The 14,072-nt window shown below is 39.1% G+C and overlaps 1 protein-coding gene across 1 annotated transcript; it reads left to right on the forward strand.

Moving 5' to 3' along the window:
• Positions 1-501: 501 nt before the first annotated feature.
• On the forward strand, positions 502-13,443 carry agpat5 (1-acylglycerol-3-phosphate O-acyltransferase 5 (lysophosphatidic acid acyltransferase, epsilon)). Its single transcript, XM_089011355.1, has 8 exons — positions 502-1,240; positions 2,618-2,687; positions 2,772-2,887; positions 2,961-3,050; positions 4,419-4,509; positions 6,009-6,170; positions 9,647-9,770; positions 10,765-13,443. Exons 1-8 carry the CDS (start codon positions 1,022-1,024, stop codon positions 10,988-10,990), a joined length of 1,098 nt encoding a protein of 365 aa, XP_088867481.1. The 5' UTR covers positions 502-1,021; the 3' UTR covers positions 10,991-13,443.
• Positions 13,444-14,072: the final 629 nt, after the last annotated feature.

A 14,072-nucleotide genomic window follows, 5' to 3' on the forward strand; every position in this document is an offset into this window, starting at 1 on the left:
TAGCCACAGGGGGGCATAAGCCAGTGTCTTCTTGTGCCGGTCCCAAGCCCGGATAAATACAGAGTGTTGTGTCAGGAAGGGCATCCAACATAAAATCTTGGCCAAAACAAACATGCCAATCAAACCTCTAAAGACGGAGGACACTGATTCGCTGTGGCGGACCCTTGAAGGGAAAAGCCGAAGGGAAAAGAAGTTGTGAACACAAAATACAGTGTAGTATAAAATCCCATCACTATTGCAATTTGAACTGTACAGAATTATGTTCAATCCCTCACAAAAGGAAAAATGCTAAATAACAAAAATTACTGTTTTGCAAAAACATTCTGAAATGTATGCAAATTGGGTTTATAGTTAAACCTTTCAAATACACAGCTACAAAAAAAAACAATAAAATACAACGATGTTATTTTCCTTTCATTTGCTCTAGTATGGTTCTTTAAAATTGGAAACGCCCTTTTGGTGGCTTCGACCAATCCTGTTCATTTTTATTACGTGGGCAAGTGTCGATGACATTTGCTACCAGACCAAGCTAGGTCTTAACAGCCAACCGATGAGGAACTTATTTTTTGCATGTTTTTGCACCACCTCGTAACCGCTTGGATTAAATTCGGAATCGATTTCTTATTTGCCTACGCCATGAAATGTTTTAATGGGGCGTTTTATTTTCAAACTAGTGTTCTCATGACACACTTTGTAGTGTAGGCTAACGATAAGGACTACAATAACTTGTGCAGTAGACCCACTTGTGCTTTGGGTTGTCGTTTTAGTTCTCCAACGTACAACATTTAACTTGAGATAAATTATTCGGCTTCGCATGCCAGTAATGATGGATAATTGAAGCCTGCTCGACTCAGTGAGTCATGGACACAAGGTTAAAGTTAGCTTTAGCCCACTCCCCACTTCGTTTACATTTACGATTGTAATTTAAAACTAGGCAAAGGGACGTGTGAGAGAAGTAAGTGTAACAAACAGTTTTGGACTTTTGTGCAAGTGTTGCTTAAGTGAGTTGTTTAGTGGCAACATGCTCCTATCCCTTGTCGTGCATACACACTCGCTCCGGTATTGGTTTCCGGCCACAGTCATGCTGGGCACTGCACCGGCTTACTTGCTCTCGTGGGGCTTGTGGCGTTTTCTTTCTGCGCTTTTGCCGGCCAGGCTTTACCACACGTTAGACGACAGACTGTACTGCATCTATCAGAGCATGGTCCTCTTCTTCTTCGAGAACTATACTGGAGTGGAGGCAAGTATGAGTTATGCCTATACAATACACCTATCATAAAGGACACTTGTAGGAAAATCTTTTTGAATGTTGCATGCTTCGAAATACCTTGTGACCACCAGTCTTCAAACTGAAGCAGTTCAGCCAGTTTTCATTCCTTTAATTTGTGGGCCACACCTTTTGATGGAACCTGCACCAGGGACACACGCCAAACACTCTACACTCTAAATATTTTGTTATTAAAGGTGATTATGCCTCTTAAGCACTATCTCGCAAGCAACATATGAATTCAACAACTAAGGTAAAACTAACTTTGGTTCTAATTAATATGACAAACATCTGGCAGCTAATCAGTCAGCTGGTAGACAGATTATTTCAATATACATCCTGGATCTCGTGAAACAGCCCAATCAGGTGAACCCTTGAATTGAATCAAAACATCAATATTTACACAAACACACAAAAATGTCCTCAGTCTCACGCAAATGCCCGCGCACACACGCACACAATTCTACTAGTTTGTCACGTGAAAACGAATTTATATGGCAGTTTACCAGGATGCATTTTGAGGAGTAAATAATATCATTACAAATTATCACTGGGTGTGCCTTTTTGTCAAACAGCTAGAACAGATGCACTCAAATGAATACTCATTATAAGTTAAATATACAAATTGAAACAGGCTCCCTTTTGAAGACCTGATAAGTCTGCTTACATGTTTGCTTCCAGTAAATATTACCCCACCTGCCAACAATTATTCTCTTCTGAGAGAAAAAAGAAACACACTTGGGATGACTTTTATGACCTGTGCTTGTGGATATGTTCATTTCCCCACATTTTGTGCCACATTATTTCCACCCCCAAACTTTGGTCAAACTTTAAATTTAACACGCTTTCATTGGTTCATTGGTTATCACTGGGTGTGCCTTTTTGTCAAACAGCTAGAACAGATGCACTCAAATGGATACTCATTATAAGTTAAATACACAAATTGAAACAGGCTCCCTTTTGAAGACCTGATAAGTCTGCTTACATGTTTGCTTCCAGTAAATATTACCCCACCTGCCAACAATTATTCTCTTATGAGAGAAAAAAGAAACACACTTGGGATGACTTTTATGACCTGTGCTTGTGGATATGTTCATTTCCCCACATTTTGTGCCACATTATTTCCACCCCCAAACTTTGGTCAAACTTTAAATTTAACACGCTTTCATCACATTTTGTGCCACATTATTTCCACCCCCAAACTTTGGTCAAACTTTAAATTTAACACGCTTTCATTGGGCCATAATATCAATGAATGCTGATTTTTCTTCCATGTCTCGTGTGGCCATACAATAGTGTGTACAATATGGTTCCTTGCCAAAACAAATGCTGCATCTCTTTCCATTCTAGATCATCATACATGGAGATATACCAAAAACCAAAGAGAATGTGATTTATCTGTCAAATCATCAATGTACAGGTAAACCATGTGTGCATATATGTGCCTTAAACATAATCTCATGCAGCATACAATGGAAATAAAGTTGTTCTGGATATGTCCTAGTGGACTGGATCATTGCTGATATGTTGGCAATCAGGCAGAGTGCCCTTGGCCATGTCAGATATGTTCTTAAAGATGGACTCAAGTGGCTTCCACTGTACGGATGGTATTTCTCTCAGGTAATGCCCCTGTGTAAGTGCTTTGATGTCAGATTTGTACATTGTTGTCATAATGATGCTCTTTTCATCTCAGCATGGGGGGATCTACGTGGAACGAAGTGCCAAGTTTAATGCAGAAACTATGAAGAAGAAGCTTGTCTCTCAGAATCAGTTGGGAGTACCAGTAAGACAATTGTCATGTCTTACTGTCCACTTGATACCCTGACTCACACACTGAAATGGGGTTATATTTTGAGATACATTGCCAAATACACTCTACTTGCCACTCATATGTGTTGTGCATGCCCCCGCCCCCACGTCCAATTTAACTAAATAACTTATATTCATTAATGAGAAGTAATCTCAATATAAATGCAGCCGAACAACCCCATTTGTGGAACATTGCAATTCAGTTGAGACATCACGAGTATTGTATTTTGTAAATCTTCTCGAGCAGGGATCCTCAAAAGTTAATGATGTTCAAAGGAAGAAATTTTCTTCATTCCTAAATCAGGGTTATCGATAGCGTTGAAAGGGCAAATTTTAGTATTTCGGTGTCCTCAACTGCATGTGAAATAAAAAGGCCATCTGTACAAATTGAAAATTGGGGGCGACTAGGTTGAAACAATGTCAAAACATAATCCCATTGGAAAAGAAGATATAGTTTCTAATTTATCCAGGAATTATGATCTTTGACATTCTCTAAATATTTCCTGTTTTATCAATGAATTTATGTATGTAGTTATTTATTTGTTGCCTTTTTGTATGTACATGTATGCAGTTTGTATGTAAATTCTGCAAAACAAACTATTCATATTTATTTCGAAATTAACGATAAAGATAATTGGAAATGGAGTAAGTCCATTGACATCCTGCTTATAGGTCATCGTAATAAGGAAGTTAGATCATGATATTGTGAATAAGAAAGGCATAAATATGTTTTATCCACCTTACGTTATTGCCACTTTCCTAAAATAATAGCTTGAGTTATAAAATAAAAAAAATAGAAAACGTGATAAACTGAACAAAAAACTGCTTATATTTACTAACAGTATGCATTTTATTTCAGGGCTAGAATCAATCCCAAGCTGTTAAATTTTCAGTATTTCCATATTTGTACATTATTGTGCCTGTTTTTTTTACATCATGTATTGCTTATTTTTACACTGAAATGGAAGGACGAAAACTTAACCATAGAAATTAAACATTTTGTACTATCAGCGTTTGCATGGAAAGGCCTCTGCATCCGGATACATCTCTTTGGTCTCCCAGGACCAAGGGTTTTCATTTTAGTGTTTTTATGTAGAGCGTTGTGATTGCTTTTTTCCTGGTTACAAATACGCAAGGTGTGTGCAAGTATTTGTATGTGCACACATATGTGCGTGAATGTACTTCATCAGTGTAGTCTACACAAATTGCCCCGGAGACCAAAATGGACATTAAGAGCTCTTGCAATAGTCATGGATCAGCATTATGCTTTTCTCCTTGACCGCCTTCACCCCCGCAGAATCGGAACTTAAAGCGCTTAATTTAACATGTCCTCTTCCCACAGATGTACATGGTCATTTTTCCAGAAGGAACGCGCTATAATCCCGAGTTCAAGAAAGTAATCGCCGATAGTCAGGCCTTTGCTACTAAAGAAGGTACTGAATTGACAGAAAGCCGCGACGTCTGCACTGCTGCATATTAATCACACACACACACACACACACACACACACACACACACACACACAAATGGCTGACTAGGAGTTTTGGTCATTAATACAAGTAACTGTTTGACTACTGACATAGTGTAAGCATGTATTATATAGGTGTGGAAGATGTTATTATTACATGCACAAATAACTACATTGGAAAGTTAAAGGTTCCACACACTTTGTAATTGTAATTCCAATTTGATGTCATTTTTATACCTTTTTTTGCATTTGGAAATGATAAAAATTGAAAGCCCCTCCCGCCCCCACTCTCTAATACACACACACGCACGCGCGCGCACACACACACACACACACACACACACACACACACACACACACACACACACACACACACACACACACACACACACACACACACGCAAGTTACCTTATTTGTGTTTCTTAAAATATCTTAAGAATAGAGCACAATTAAACACAATTAGGGTGGGGCAACATAAAAAAGATGCATTCACTGGATTTATAGATGCTCGTAAAGCTCTTGTCGCGTCGTCAGATCCGGGCTTTATGGGGATAACCAGTGACAATAAATCTAAGAAAATGAAAAATTGTTAAATAAAATAGATTTAAATTGCGTGACTTCAACCTGGATTGGCCTAGATTTTCTGCTTGAATGTATTTCATCTGATGTTTGATGAGGCGTTGAGGTCATGTTCTCCAGCTCCATAGACAAAGTATACTGTATCTATCTCTGAGCCCCAGCTTTAATGTAGCCCCCCCTCCTCCCTCATTAATCCAACTCACTCACAAGAGCTGACATGCACAAGACATTATCTGCAGTTAGTGAATGTTCGTGGTATTAGTGAGCAGATAAGGGTGGCATTTCAATACTGAACGTATAGTACTACTCCACAGTAAGTGTCAGTATCAGCCCAATCATTATTTTTATTTTTTACTTATTCTGTTCTGGAGTCACTCTGCTAGACAGAGTGCTACTTGGTGGAGAGTAGAACTCTGAAGCCCGAAGAAACTGTTATAAAAGGCCATCATCAAGATTCATGACAGTTATTAGAAATTTTCCAAAATGCCCAGAAAGAACGGAGAAGGCAGAATTTTGAAATATGTTTTATTCATCAGCCTACGCCTTCAAAATTGATTAGGTTATTGTGTAAACGTGCTAAGGAAAATCAACAACAGGACACTCATAAAAAGTCAGCATCATTGGTGGAATAATCGCAGGCAAGTGAAACATCACCCAAAGTCCAGTCCATTTGAAGTTCAGATTTTTTTTTAACCTCATAAAACATTTTGTAAACATGTAACATGTAAAATATCCAAGGTCTTACAAGGGCTGCACTCTTCAAGTGTAGCAATTGCTTCTATGTGGCTGAAAGCATAATGGCTGATGTGCAGTGTGAAAATGATGAGAAGCTTTCCAAAAGATGCAAAACAAACCACTTGTAATGAATGCCTTATTTTCTGTAGGTCTGGCTGTTCTGCAACACACACTAACGCCCCGAATGAAAGCATTACATATTGCCCTGGAGACAATGAGGACCCACTTGGATGCCATATATGACATCACAGTGGCCTATGAGGGAACACTTGGCCCTGACCACCAAAGAAAACCAGCGCCTTCAATGCCAGGTAATTTATGACTCCTCCTCATCAACAGCATCTCATTTGATCGAGTCATTTTGTAATTATTCCAATAGCTGTGGAATGCAAATTCTTGCTTGCTTTTCTTTAATGATAAGGAGTCCACACATGACTGATCCCTTTTGTATGTTTAATTAATGGCATTTCTCTACATCGTCGACAGCCGCAATTGTTCGAATTTATTCCCGGAGACCGCAAAGAGTACCTCCAAATACTTATAATTGGACAACACACGTTCAATTTCACAGCCACTTTTTAAATGGTCAGGAACAACAGCTGCCAATCGTTCTTTGTTAATCAAGTGTTTCCACGGTCGCACATATTGTTGTAAAATCGATACGCCATTCTATACAAGATCCTCAGGAATTACAAAATTACAAAAGCAAAATAACCTACTGCCATTGGGTGATTTCCTGTAAACCGTGAGAACCCCCGTTTTAGATTTTTTTTTTCTTCTCGTTATTGCAATTCGCTGTGATTCAGTGCGTTCTCTGGTAGCGTTTGGAAATAAAAACATCCCCTCACCGTCGGGAATAAACAGCAGCAAAAACATCAAAGATGGTACAACTTCTTTCTCCTCAGGCACTTCCTGATGTCAAGGGGCGAAGTTGACTTTGAGTGAGTGCGTACCTCCTTGTGTCTCAGACACAGGAGGTGCAATCAAAGATTAACAAACAAAGTTGCTTTTCACTTCCAAACATTTTTAGATTTTAAAACTACGGAAATTACAAGGACGTTTACTACAAATCCCATGATTGGTTAATTGTACAAAACAACAAATAGTTAAAATTGAAATAATGACAGTAGGTTCATGCGATTTGATATATTGCAAATAGTTTGATAACTGGTCCGTTCAGATTTTCAGTAATAGAAGACATTTCATTTTATTTGGGTCAAGTTTATATGTTATGTGCTTGTACTTGGAAAAAATACAAATTTGGTATCACGTAGGCTTGCAGCGATCAAAGCCAAGTTGCGCACATGGGGGTTGACCAAAATGATAGTCCACTTGAGGGTCCCATGCTCACATTCCATGATATAATAGCTTTTGCTGTGTGTGGTGTTAAACTTCCACGTGGCGTGGCAAGTGAAATGGGACTTTGTAAATGAGAGTCTTCTGGCACCAGCGGTTAAATGACTACCCGTAGTCTGCATGCTGAGTGCCCGTGCATCAGTAATTGGCAGTCGAAACTTAGTTTGCTCCAAATGAGACTGCTCTGATAGTCTGTGCGTAAAAACGGTCACTGCAACATTTCGAGGCAAAGTGAATGGCAGTCATTCCTCCAACCAATGTATTGCAGGTCTATATTCACAGCACGTGGCTCAATGGAGATTTTGGCAGAACTATTCCTCCTTCTGACCTTGGTAGCGTTCTAGGGGGTTGTATTCTTTAGGGTGCACACAAAAATATTGGTCTGATTCAGATGAGCACTGGAGGTTATTGTCAAGTGCTCATTTCTTTCCCGACCCAACGACCTCATGCATCACCATCAGGACACACAGCACATCTGGGAAAAGCAGGGCCCTCTACAGGTTTTAGAAGGTCAAACTAAAACGTCAAGTATGTGCTTTGATGTTGTGAATGTGTGTCAGAAGTGAAACCCAACAACAGCAATGGCCATTTGCATAAGAGCCATCAAAGTCACCCCAGCCACTCGAATGGTTGCTTGTATGAAACAATGCGCCAATACTAATATCAAAATAAAGGCCTCACAAGTCATAGGGTATGGGCATCAATTCTGAAGTGAAGTAGTCAGCATCTCAAGTGACTCAAAAACACACAACCCCTTCCCACCCCGAAAAAATCAGGTAAGTATGATTCTTATTCTTTTTCCCACCCTCACTGAGCCTTTATTTTTTTTTCACAGTCCATATTTCATGTGAGGCTAGAAGTAAAATGGCTTTCTGCTGTTGATTTGGATTTGGTTTTCCGTCTTGGCCACTGGACCAAGTTTTTCGGATCGGAGAATCACGTGTAGCCTTGAGCGTTCACACTTTCCTGGTCACTTCTAGTGCTTTGTATTAATGATGTATTCTTTTTTTTGTCTCAATGTTTATCCGTATGTAAATCCACCTCGATTGTAGTTGAAAAAAATACCTTCACATCTCTTGGGAAATATCTCATGTCTGATTTGAATGAGGGGCAGCACAGTGGCCAACATGACATGCATTAATTATGCATTTTATATGTGCAGGATTGAATTTCAACGTTGTGAATCCTCTATGTTAGGAACGCTACCTTAATTTGTTTTTCGCCCCCTCCGGGCACTCCCATTTACACCCGTATTTCAAATACATGCATGTCGGGCTCAATGAAGACTGAATTGTTCAGTGTGAATATAAATTTGAGTTATTATTTGTCAAGGATCATCACCCCACCTCCGCCCTTGACTAGTCCCCTGCACAGCGCGCTCATTTCGAAACCCACACAGGATTTGAATGAGGCTCAGCTTTTATAAAAAATCAATAGATGATTTGAATGAAGTGCATTATGAATATGCAGGGTTAGACGCTTCAATATTTTCAATCTGTGTCTGATTCTGAATTCAAATACAGTAATTCCTGTTCGGATTAAATTCTTGTTCGTCTTTCCTGGTTCGGTTTTGTCAGAAGTTCAGTGATAAAAATATCAGCAACGACGATAGATGGTGAACAAAAAACTACTTTATTCTAATGAGACAGAAAAAGGCACTTCTCGTCTCGGTCGGGGCAAAGACATGAGCACACGGACAAAGATAGGAGAACAAAGAGAACGAGCTCCCGCTCTGACAAGTTTTTAAACATACACAGTGGCGATCTGTTGTCCAATCAGTTGCGGACAAGTCGATCTTTCCCGTCCAATCGGTTACGAACAACTCTGTGTTGGGAGGGTCTTAGATTGTAGTTGGAGCTGTTGCTTCTTTGCAACGACTATTGAACTAATAAGATTGATAATGCTATTAGACTGAAATTAAACGTGCACTAATCATAATGTATACTAAGCTAAACATGAAATAACATAATATGTTTACTAATGTGCATAAACACTCTATCAATTCCAATTTCATATGTGCTATGTCTGGTTTCGCTATCACCTCATCAGACCCGCGCGCCATTTTGTGTGTTTCTTCGGTCCTATTGTGTCACATTTTTCCCATTGCATGTAAAGGGACTTCTGACTCTAGATGAAATTTCCCCCTCTTTTAAGCTGTTAAGAGCCATCGTTCTTTATCATTCCATCCCTAATTTCCCAGGCGATGAGTGCCTGAGTGGAGGTGTGATTCAATACAACTCTTCTTCAGTTAGACTAATCCAACTTCGATTGTTCCCTCTTTACTGCTGGCGACACCATTTGGTGCACAACCCAACTTCACGCAAGAGCAACAGACTCAAACTTTATGTGCTGCTTTGCTGAATGCCTCTTCCTGTTTTTGTTTAGTCTTCTTATTATTAGTATGTTTTTTGTTTTGTTTTATGCTGTGCAGAATTCCTGTGCAAAGAATGTCCGAGGGTCCACATCCACTTTGAACGTGTGGATGTCAAGGAAATTCCTCCCGAGCCACGCTTCTTCCGCAGGTGGCTGCACGAGCGATTTGAAATCAAGGACCGGTAAGTGTACATGCGGCAAAGTCAACGAGCAGTTATATTTCGCTCGCACGCTCCCCCATTGAAACATCCCGTCCTGTTTGGGTGACATCACTGTCAAACAAAACAGGGAAAAAGCACTAACACAACACAGTGATTACTTGAGTCAAATACAGTACTTTGCTTTGCATACGGCAAATGGCTGTGATTATCAACACGAGATCATTTCCAAATATTGATGATAATTAGACATGCCTATTAACAAATTACATTTAATCAGCATTTTTAATACAAAATGATCTTTTGTAGACATTTGTTGGATTCCTCCATTTTTTTTTGTCATCAAATGGATTTTTGCGTGAACACAGTGAATGCGGTTTCATATCCAATCAATTGCCTGTTTTTGTGAGGTTATTGAAAACAAAAAAATCTGATGGTTTATCTGGTTTCAGTTATTCTGGTTATATCAGTGGTGTGGAACTTAAATTTTGCATTTTCTTTATTGAATTATAGCCAAATATATTTCCATGTTTGTTATAAATATTTTTTCATCATTTTTCATAAATATTTTGCACATGTAGTTTCAGCTCATCTATAAGGACTTGTGACTGACATCTGTGCTATATTTTTTTCTTCATAGTGTTTTAGGTTTTCCCAGTCCATAAAAAAGTTGCATAGTAACAAGCTATTCAATAATAAGCTCATGTATTTATTTTTTCTACTTTCATTCCTTTCATCACTTTGCTGCTGTGAAATGTAAATTTCTCCACTGTGAGACTAATAAAGGCAAATCCAATCCAATATATGCAGGTAAGGTAAATTGGTGCATCCAGTAAGTTTTATCCAGTAAGTTTTATGAACCGTTTTATCAACCGACTACCTCATGAATAATGCATGCACCACAATTACAAGATGGTACCAAGATAATGATTAGAAGGCAATTTGAAGTACATATTAAATTGCAGCAATATTTGTACACATAGAAGAATTCCTCTGAAATATTTCTCTCTTTTCAAAGGCTACTGACGGATTTCTACAAGCGTGGCGACGGAGTCAAACTATGTAGCTTCCCCGGCGAGGGCAGACATTACCCCTTGGGACTCACCAAAACCCTCCCGGCCGTGCTCGTCTTGGGGGGTCTGACGCTGCCTTTGCTGTTGACTGACACCGGCAGGAAGGTGTACTGGAGAACCTGGGTGTACGGGACTCTTCTTGGTTGGCTGTGGGTCAATTTGCTTCCTTAACGCACGGCCGTAAGGTGCGCAAAAGCGTTCCCATGTTTCACTATTACCACGCAGGTTGTGTTGCAGAAGCATTGCACTACGATACGTAAAGTACAAAGACACAACTGGCTCACATGTGACTCACTGTGCTATACCCATGCAAAGAATTATTCGTCCTGATTTGTTTCCCAGAATTATTGGGATTTGGGGAGACAACAGTGGATTTGTTCTAAAGAAACTACATGAAATTTCTCATCCAAGCTAAAAATAACAATTAACCCTACCCACTCCCCATTGCAATGTTTTTTTCTGTGTGCCCTTCTATTGGCTGGCAGCCCGTTTCGGGTGCCCCCTGAGGACTGCCCGATTACGGTTTAGATAGGCTCCAGCACCCCTCTTAACCCGAGTGAGGATAAAATGGGTGGATGGATGGAAGGTTTCAGTAATCTGTATGCAAAGTGCCATATTCCAAATTTGCACTGGGGTCGTTCATTTTGTTCTGTGATGCGCCTGTCTTAAACGTTATCAACAATTCCTTCTAAAAAGTCAGAAATAATGTGAAGGGAATTCGTCATCAGGCCTCGAGAACCCAACATTCTTTGAACTAACATTGTACCCTTCTTAATTATCATACAAATAGAGATATAAACACCCTACAATGAAATTTTGGAAAAATACAAATTGAAAGGCATGCTTTGAAAAAAATGGAGAAGGAACAGACTGTGTAGTTATATATTTTCTGTCAATTCGTTTATGAAGTTGAAATTCTTTCCTCCAGGTACTTTGGCTTCCTTATGATGCTTTCCATCAATATGAGTGTTAGATTGATTGTCTTTCGGTGGGAACGAGACTGACTGATTGTCTACATTTGCCGTATTGCAGATGGACAACCAGTTTGGTGTACACTTTGCTTCTCTCTCTCCCCGAAAGTTAGCTCGGATCGGCTCACGCTCAGCCAGACCTTCAATCAGGGTGCATTCTTTTCAACATTGCTGTATTGATAATGAACTCGGTGGCTAGATGTTTTCCAATCAACTCATCTTTTATTTTTTCTCGAACATGTTCTATGGTTATCATTGCCCTTCTACATTCCCATCACAACACTTATGGAGCATTGAACTTATTGCGCTAAAATGTGTGCAGTTTTTCCAGGACATTTTAGTTGTGCTCAAAATTGACATTCGGGGCATTTTACTTTGTGGCTTCCACTGGACTTTCAAATGACTTGATGTGTGATAAATGCAACATACTTCTAGTTTGCAGTACTTTGCAGTAATTTGCAGTTTACCTACAGCAAATTTTTTATTTTAAAAATATATCACTTTAGTAGTCAAAATGAATGTTGCCCTTGGAAAATATCTGCATCATGTGCTTTAACAATGCATATGACAAGAAAAGCCATGTGAAGCAATCTCATGAATACTTGTTACTACATAAATTGTACACTACAACAGATCCAAATCTAGGGGCCAGTGGGCTATAATAAACCAGAGCAAATGTTCTGGCCCCAATGCAAAATAATAAAAAATACACAACATTAACTCCAGAGGAACTGTTAAAAATACTCGTAAAACTAAAGATAATACTTGCTTCATGCATAATGCACTGTATGTGCATACATTTAATTACCTTCTAGGGTTTTATAAAGCAACAGTAGATAAAAAAATTATTCCCCTCTGATATACTTCAGTGAAATATAGCTTTAAAAAATTGCCAAACTTGGTTATTATCTTTGTCACAACGTTGACATGTTTCATGTTGAGCAATATTTTACCAGTGCCAGCAATGTTGCACATTTTTTATTATCTTTATTACTTTTGCACTCTTAATGTTTCTGTTGTTACCATGCCACTCCTCACACGACAATAGCTACCTTGTTTGAAGCAAAAAAAAAAAAAAAATCTTACAAAGCCATGCAAGATAAAAAAGCCATTTGTATTATATATACTCTTATGCATCTCTGTATTATGAAAAGCGTTGTCTGTGGACTGTTTTCGTTATGTTCTCATCTTTTATATCTTTTTTTCCGCAATTCACTTTGCACATTGGCAAACCAGGATTTAGTCAAATGTCTATTTTAATCTGGGTAAATGGAAGGTTTGCATTCTGTGCTGTAGTACTTAAGCCATCTTCCTGGTTCACATATGACCTTTTTCAGATATTTTGTAAGAACTTTTATCCTGTCAGGAATTGTTTTCTGTCGTCAGCATTTAAAAAATGCCAACTCTGCGCAAACGTGTGCCTTCTCTTTGGATGAGCGGGTTCTCTTGCCTCCCCCAGCTGGAACACCTCAGCTGCTCTTTACAGTCTTGACGTCACAGAGGCTTTCAGCGGCCCTGTGACTCACACTGCACTCAAAGTGGCTTATTTTGCTCAGATATGCGACATGATTTACAAATTTAACCGAAATATCGACTTTATATGTTGCGGGTATGGGTATATAGTCGGAGTAAAATAAAGATGTTTAACGATGACACGTTGTGTGCGTGCGTGTTTGTGTGTGTTCGCGCGCGCACGGTTAGGATTTTGAACGAAACGTAAAAGTGCCCGATTGTCCAATATTTCGTGCCCATTTCTGTATTGTCCGTTTCAGGTGGCTGGATTGATGAGTTAGTTTCTGCTCTCTAAAGACTCTCTGTTAATGCACCATCCTCACCATGGTCAATTAGCTTTATTAGTGTCGTTTATTCGCTGTTTATTTAAAGGAATGCGGAAATTACTCTGGGGCAGAACGACATCCATAGAGCATGATTATCTCAAAGTTCGAGGTTCTAGGTTTGAGTCTTAGTTCCAGCCTTCTTGTGTGGAATTTTCCTGTTCTTCACCTGGGTTCTCCGTCTTCCTCACACATTTAAAAACATGTACTGATTGAAGACTAAATTGTCCTTAGGTGTGACTGAGTGTGAATGCTTGTTTACCAGCCTAATTTTTCTACTTTTTCTTGTATTTGAACGTTGCACTGACGATACAGCGCATGTGTGCGTTACCTGTACCAGTTAGCTGTTCAGTGACTCCACTCCCCCACCTCCTTAAATAGGTGTATTAAGACAAGTTTTATATTTCTTAATGAGTTTGTTTACTATCTTATTTCTATCTATCAAAT

This window comes from Hippocampus bargibanti, linkage group LG13 (genome assembly GCF_051943395.1).
Source record: "Hippocampus bargibanti isolate YZ-2025 linkage group LG13, ASM5194339v1, whole genome shotgun sequence".
NCBI classification, from domain to species: Eukaryota; Metazoa; Chordata; class Actinopteri; order Syngnathiformes; family Syngnathidae; genus Hippocampus; species Hippocampus bargibanti.